The sequence below is a fragment of the Cornus florida genome, unplaced genomic scaffold (genome assembly GCF_030987335.1).
Source record: "Cornus florida cultivar Cherokee Brave unplaced genomic scaffold, ASM3098733v1 CherokeeBrave_3.0.0_Hap2_Chr07, whole genome shotgun sequence".
Classification (NCBI taxonomy): Eukaryota; Viridiplantae; Streptophyta; class Magnoliopsida; order Cornales; family Cornaceae; genus Cornus; species Cornus florida.
The window spans coordinates 9,286,709-9,294,686 of record NW_026775577.1 but is presented as its reverse complement, the minus strand read 5'-3'; the positions used below and the strand labels follow the sequence as shown (position 1 = coordinate 9,294,686).

General features: G+C 35.2%; 1 protein-coding gene across 1 annotated transcript; it reads right to left on the bottom strand.

The window, feature by feature from the left end:
• Positions 1 to 601: 601 nt before the first annotated feature.
• On the bottom strand, positions 602 to 7,834 carry LOC132267445 (protein GAMETE EXPRESSED 3). The gene is made up of 10 exons (XM_059768608.1): positions 7,443 to 7,834; positions 5,469 to 5,653; positions 4,122 to 4,436; positions 3,422 to 3,668; positions 2,760 to 3,044; positions 2,553 to 2,639; positions 1,980 to 2,012; positions 1,840 to 1,899; positions 1,573 to 1,715; positions 602 to 1,388 (listed from the first exon to the last, which is right to left on the bottom strand). The coding sequence occupies exons 1-10, from the start codon at positions 7,549 to 7,551 to the stop codon at positions 798 to 800; spliced, it is 2,055 nt and encodes a 684-aa protein (XP_059624591.1). The 5' UTR covers positions 7,552 to 7,834; the 3' UTR covers positions 602 to 797.
• Between the last annotated feature and the right edge of the window lie 144 nt (positions 7,835 to 7,978).

The following is a 7,978-nucleotide window of genomic DNA, read 5'->3' as shown; positions in this document are numbered from 1 at the left end:
CCTATCATTGAGAATTTATATTTTGTACACACTTCACAAATTCACACCTATAGTCTCATTATTTATACAAAAACACATCCCACAATGAATTAATTGCAGTTGACTCATCTAAAGTCAACTGGACAAGTCTCTCATAAACACGTTTTGAATGTGTCATAAATAAAGATACAAATGTGATTTTTAAATTAACACGAGATCACTAAAAATATATGATTTGACAATATAATCACCATAAATAATCATTAAAGAAATATTATTGTTGGTTTTTTCTCTCCATTTTCATGCACTATCCTTTAAATATGCGATACAAGCACAAACAAGACATGGTTGAGAAATATAGTTGTGTATCTATATGCAATTATGCATATATCATATGTTGAAGATATCCTGCCATTGCTTCAGACATGCTCAGAAGACTTTTGTGTGGGCATTTGTAAAATGAAAAAAACTTCCGATTCTGGTTAACAAATTTGACTTTACGAGTCCAAAACTCAAAATAGTCACTTTGTGAAAAATAATAACCAATGTACGTCCTACATGAAAACCGAGCAATAATACAATCCTTATGGCAAAGGACATAATAGATAATACACTAGTTTCATGTTGAGAAATGAATACAGAAAGTATCAAAACTACTTGCTAGTGTGAGAAGACATTGTGAATGTAAAGCTTGTAACAACTGCATTAACAACACATAAGTACTCACAAATAAAAGTGTATTAACAACCAACTTCATCAGTCATCAACCAGAAGTGCAAACACAGGACAATTAAGATTTACAAAATGCATTTGAGCTTCTAGTTACTCGAAGACAATGTCCTCTTCCTTATGCTCCTACTGCCATCCTCCACAGTTTCCTTCACCTCCCCTGGCACATCGGATTCATGCTTCATGAATGAGGGGTTCACGAATCCTTTTGAGCTCGATGCTGACTCTGAAGGACTCCCCGGATGGGCTTCTTCGTAATTCTCACCATCACTAGAACTCCTTAGTTCAATAGGTGCCTTTGCCTTTGCCTTTGCCTTTGCTTTGACAGCTGACTCCTTATCTTCGTGGAGATTCTGGTCAGCCTTGTTTTCGCTGCTGCTGTCTCCTGAAGAAGTATCACTTAACGTGTGGAAGATGGTAACACTCTCTTCCTGTGTACCTCGAAAAGAAAAGCTCTTTGTTTTACCATCATGCAGTGGAAGGAGAGAGTTTGAGTGTGAGCCGGTTCTATCCCTTCCCAAACTATAGGTTGTTGAGAGCTTCCTCTCTATGCCTTCCCTTTCTCTTACCAAATCGCTTAGTTTTTCAAGCACTTCACTAGCCCCTGCTTCCGCTGAAGCCTTTTGCTGTAGATCCATTATTGTCTTATCAAATGCTTTCTTTTGGAGCCTAAGAGAATGCTGAAATGGAAAAGAAAAACAAAGTAAGAAGTGTACTCAGAGTCCTCAGGGCAGTATGGAAGAAAAAATGTGTTTGGCAGCATAGAATTTATTTTCATGAGAAAACTTGCTCCAATGTATTTTAATTGTCATGGTGGAAGTTTTTTTGTTATACAAAATCATGGAAATGCAAAATCAAACTTACTCGCTTTTCCAGGAACTTCCCGAGGTGTTGACCTTGGAGCTTCTTTTTCCTCCAAAATATACAGCAGAATCGTACGAGTGCAGCTAGAACTATCAAAATTACAGTTTCAAATAGCAGGAACAACAGAATTGCCTTTTCATTACCTGAAAAGAAGTAGCAGGAATTATACAATTCAAAAGATTCTAGGCATTATCCATATAATATATAGATATATCTATATCTTTTCTTGAATGCCTACTCATATCACTCAACCGAACACAAAGTCACCTGTATAGATGCTGACATGCTTGACCATTGCCTGGGAGCAGCTGGATGTGAGCTTCTGACCTGATAACTAACAAAAATTACTATAAAGCAAGGCACATTATGAAGTAAGGAAATTGTTGGGACAGTTATGAGATCATTACGTGTGCTACGGCATGGAAATGGATTGCCAATCTCTGCATAAATGGGAAAACGGAGACCATAAATTCAATGGCAATACAGCTAAAAAATGAAGAAACGTAAAAATGATGAGAGAAATTATCCACAGAAGGGTAATAAAGAGTCATCCTTTTAAAACTCCCTAAACATGTAATAGAACCACAAGTCCCTGATATAAAATGTTGAATAGAGTTCAGGGTCCACAATAGTGCAGAGTCTGCACAACATGGCTTGGAAAGCAAGGGTAGAAGAACTCAACAAAATGGTAAAACATTCAGCAATAATATGATTTTGGGCCATCTAATTATTAATAGGGTAATATTTAAATTTAATGACATATAAGTATTAAAATCATCCATTATCATCATCATCGTCATCATTGCCTTATTTACATATAAATGGGGCATCTAAAATCATCCAGCTATGGAAAAAAATCGGCACGAGTTTTCTAGCTAGACGAAATTTACATGGAATACAGTTTTCAAGCGGCAAAAAGTAATACAATGAATCCATAAACACATCATCACAAGAACGAATGGTTTGCTCTGAAATCTCACTTGAAGCAGTAATGAAAGCAAGAAGGATGCTCTCATCAACTACAAAATGCTGCAGATCACTCTTAGACAATGAGGACCAAAATTCACCTGGTGCCATCAACCACTGGAAATGATGAGAATAGGTTAAGATATAAAATGTCCGGGGACAGAAAATATTAAAATGGTGAAGCTAAAAACAAAGACAGTGATTGCTAAAATCAGAATTACCAGGATAGCTTTCAGACCAATAGATGAACCCTGTTGATGGAACAAGCATGGTGAAGACTACCTTTCTTGGTTTCATTGCCGATACGTAAGTGTATTCCCCAATTGTGTGGCTAATCTTTCCCTCCATCTCAGTTTGAGAAATATAAACTGCATAGCCAGAGCAATCAAGAAGTGGACTAACTTGGACCACAGAATCCAGTACGGCTGCTTTTCGGAATTTTTTCAACGTCCCAGTTGGTGAAAATGAGTACAGGAACCCATCCAATGAACCGATAGATATCCAGCCTGTTACATAGATTGTAGTAATTGAAAAGTTAGTAAGTACGTCAACAAAGTTGTTCGAATTCTTAAAAATTGACTCTTAGACAACCTTTCATTAAGCATATGCAACCTCATTAAATAATGTGCAATTCCAAAAGCTACCTTACTTAAAATTGAAAAAAAAGCCAGTTGTTTGAATAATTCCATGTTTCACCACACCAAAATATAGTGTTTTCTCTCACTGGAATATATTATTAAAAGTTTTCTTTCATATTTTATCATGGCAACATGCTTTGTGATATTTCCTGATGTGCCCAGAATGCCATCTCATTTTGAATAAATTTAAATATTCCCTAAACCATTAGCTTTATTAATGGTGCTTAATTTGCAGAGATATTTACCATTAGAATCAATGACTGGTGCAACATCTGTTGTACTTAATGGCCCGATACTTCTTTGCCACAGAACAGTTCCGGTAAAAACATCAAGCGCCAGTATAGTAGCCCTAATTGGTACAGTAACATACAAATGGCCATTATTTCCAGGAGTAACAACGAAAATCTTGTCGAATGAACTAAAATCTTGAATCCATTTAAAATGAGGACTCTGGAATGGCATCGCATAGAGTTCTCCTTCGGTATTTGAAATCTGCAAGTACAAAAATATAGATTAAAATCCATGTTCAACATATAAAAAAGAGAGTCCATTCTTGCGGGCCACTTAACCTTTTTAAAAATGAAAGCAGAAAAAAAAAAGAAAGAAAAAACAAACTTGCAGTTGAAAAACCTGAAGACATATTTGATGTGGCGAATGCAGTGACAGGCTTTGGATGTAGCTTTTCAAAGAAAATCTTACTGCAGTAGTGTAAAAACAAAGTCGCTCTAAAAATTATTTTGCAAAGTGATCCAAAAACTACATCAGTTCTGGCTTGCTCCTAAAACAGACTGCCTTGGAAAATCATTTCATAAATAAAAAACAGTTGTGACTTTGAATATTAAGAAGTAAACTGAACTTATTCCAGTTTCAACAAAAATGCATAGACCATAGAGTACCGGAAAATGGATAAGAAAGGAAGATAATAAAGGGAAGAGAAAACCTTACATAAAGACTAGCTTCACACAGATCAATCACAGGGATTGAAGAAAAATAACAATCCGTAATATTTTTCCGACACCCTTGACGATAGCCAGACTGATAAAGCAAGGGGCCACCACTCCAAAGCATTTGTCCTTGCAACCTATATGCAAAGAGTCCCCTATTTTTAACATTGATAAATATAGACGAACTTAATGTGCTTACTGAGATCCCAATAATTTCACCCGGTTCTGGACCGAAGAAAACTTCTGCAGCAGTGTTAGAGGTTCCAATATTTAAAGGATTGATTTTCAGCACTCTGTTTTCTGCAACCAAATATATCTGCCAATAATTGGCCTGGCGCAAATCAATGAACACAGAAGGTTGCAAAGTGTAAAATGCGAGACAAAATATTTGCAAGGAAAATGAAAAAAACAAACCTAAACAGACAATGTGAAAATGCACAACGCTGTTATATGAAACTATTCATGATAAGCCAATGCAAATGTGAGAACTTGATGACATTAAAGGTTTCTTTATCACATGTCATGCTCAATCAAATCTCTTTTAGCCATATCTCATCAGACAAGATTAGTTGCTCGAAGTTAAGGATATAACAGGGTAACACATTAGGAAAATATATTGGAGTAACAGTCTACTTTTGGCCAGTGTAAGACAGATATATATATATATGCCATGAGGAGCACGAAATTTGTCTTGATAAACATTTTGGTTGGGAATGTTGGATTAACATCATTTTAATCGTGTGTAATCCTATTCCACCATTTGACACTATCAAACAATAGGTTCATTATGTTGTGTTGTATTGCAATGCTGCAGTGCTCTGTAAAGCCAGTTCCTGCTAATACTATTTTTTTTGGCCGATTTACCGACCCAAAAAGAAATTGTGTTATATGATTGGGACAGGTCAAATAGTCAATTCTTATTATCAATGAAGTGCTCTATTCTAAAATCCAGAGGAATTCTGCAGTGCAATATTTCAATCACTGAACGAGTACTTTATGTCCTTAACCTATCATCCAATCATCACAAGGCAGAAACTCTCATTGTAATGCATCTCAATCTTATATCTGCTACATCCGAACATTATGACATTGTTCATTACAGTATTAACAGATATTAATGCAACAGCAAACCGATTTTCCAAGACTTAATTTCATGCAGTCACTAATCTGGGAGTAATTTTTCTAATAGCTCTACTGATGCAATTTCAGTCGCTCAAGGAAATATATATATATATATATATATCAACTAACCAATTTCAAGTAATTCAAAGCTACATTAATACAAAAATCTCGAGGAAAATAAATTTATATATTGATATAAGAAAAATAAACAAGGCAGAGCTCTCACCTTTCTTGAGCCACCATGAACTGGAGCTATATCATGATTGCATATATAATTAAGATTCATGGTCCATGCAATGGAACCATTACTTTCAAATGCATAAAAGTTCCTCCCTGAGCAAGTATAAATTCTTCCATCTCGAATTAGAGGTTTGGAAAGCTTCCAAGCAGTTTTTCTTAAAGGCTCTTGAGCTGAAAAAAAAGAAAAAGAAAAAGAGTTGCATCATAAATTATATTCCTTTGCAGTGAAACACTGAATGAGCAAGTATAAGTTGAGCTTAAAAATATCTCCAACATATTCAACTATTGACTTCTTGTTAAAATGCAATACGTAACATGCTTCAATTTCTATATAGGTTGCCCAAAGAAAACATTTTGCGCATAGACACAGTCCCACATTGAGGGATGCATGGGATTCGATCCTAGATATCTCCAAGATATTTAAAATCGTATAAAAATGTTCAAATTTGTCTACCAGTATTATAAATCAAATCACATTCCAGGTTATCTGCATCAGCACCAAGAAGATGCATATGAGAAAAAAAAAAAAAAAAAAAAAAAAAAAAAGAGATAAACCCGTTCCGACAGTCAAGAAGTCTTGCCCATATCAGCCATCTGTTTTGTTTCACTAGTATCAGTTACCGCATCTCAAAGCCGGCCAGCAGCAGCCTCACATGCACCATGATATCACTTGCATCACTTCATCAAGAAGAGAGCTTTTTTTTTTCTTTCTTTTTTTCACAGATATATTCCTCCCAGCCTATCTTACTTTGCACTACTAAATCATGTGCCCTTAAAAACATACCCAATGTAGTTAATTAAATACCATAGTGAAACTGGAAAACAATCAATTTATTTAGATAATATGTGAGTGGGAAATGAAAAAAATAAAATATTTAAACCTTCAACCATGATAAAGATTTTGAAAAACCTTATGGGTGTTAAGATGTCCCTCGGTTCTGCACCAGTCTATTGCATTTTGCACATCATTTAATGTCTTGAATTGTATTTAAGTGATAATTTCTTCTTATTTAAAAAAGAAAAAAAAGAAAAAGGGACTGTATAGAATTCCTATGAATGATTTTGTTCTACTTTATTTTAGAAATCTATATCAATATCTCCAAATGACACTGCGAATTTCAACATGAAACTCATGCGTCCCCTCAGATTACTCGAGTAATATCTTACATTTTTACGAAAGTTTCACTTTGAGAGTCACTGTTTGCCTCCATGAGAATATTTCCTAATAGAAACATCATCTTTCGAATCCTCCCTTAATAAACCCAAAAATTATCATTATGGTTGTTATTGTTGCAATGCCTCCTCAGTCAATTGCATTTTTCTTTTTCAATTAGCCTTTAATGCGGCTCTCAAAATCTTGTGCTAAAGAGCGTGGAGGTTTCGATTCCTCTTCAAGGCACACTATTGAGAAATGCTCATTCAGTGAGCAATTCAATAAGAGAGCCCGGATGTATTGATATACCGAATTTGATCCGAGCTCTTGGAATTGGAACAAATTAGGGGGATCACAAAATCTTGGTGATCTTGTCTATCTGATGAATGGAGAGTCTGCTTTAAAATCGTCCGCCCTATACCCACACCCCGAGTATATATATACTTCAACAGGAATCACACAATCTATCCCCATCATCTCCATATGGGAGGTTGATGGTTCAAATTCCCATAGTGTGTGTAAAGTTGAGTGTGGTGTGTGTGCGCTTACCAAAAAAAGAAAGAAAAATTGCATCTTTACATTTTTAACAAATAACAGTGATCTGAACCTCATGATCAGAAGACGATGGCAACAAATTCAAGTTCAACCATTATTGTACAAAATACAGCTAAAATAAGTTATATTGTGTTTTCAAAACCAAACAGACCTTATCTACGATATTCAGTAACCTAAACAAAAGGGCAAACAAATTTAACCTAATGTCTTCATTAGAAAGATTAGCGAAATTACAAGTGAATTGATATGTACCTGAAAATAAGAGTGAATTGGATGGGTAGTTCTGGAATTGCGTCGCTTGAGTTGCACTGGAAGCTGATCGGACGATAAGGAGCAAAATGAGAAGGGATTGGGTCGGCATTGTTTTGCAGAAAATTATTTTGGAATTGCAGAGAGAGAGAGAGAGAGAGGGAGAGGTGTCACACTTATTATCTAGGGTTTGCTTAAGCCAAAAACGGTTACTTAACCGCTCATTGCTTGGCGGGAACCCATCTTTTCGCAAATAGTTGCGTTTCTGTGTGTGTACATGTTTTTTTTTTTTTTTTTTTTTTTTTTTTTTTTAATCGACTTTATATCCTTATTTTAAAACCAAAGACGGTATATGCTTTTCCCCAATTCTATGAGTAATTTTTATATTTGTTATATATTTGTTATATATATATGAAGATCGTAAACTGCAATTCCAAGATCGTATATTCTCATCATATGTAATGATTTAACTTCATGACAGTAGTGATGAACTCTCTTTATTTATTGTGACCATGCACAAATATATATCGAGACACACA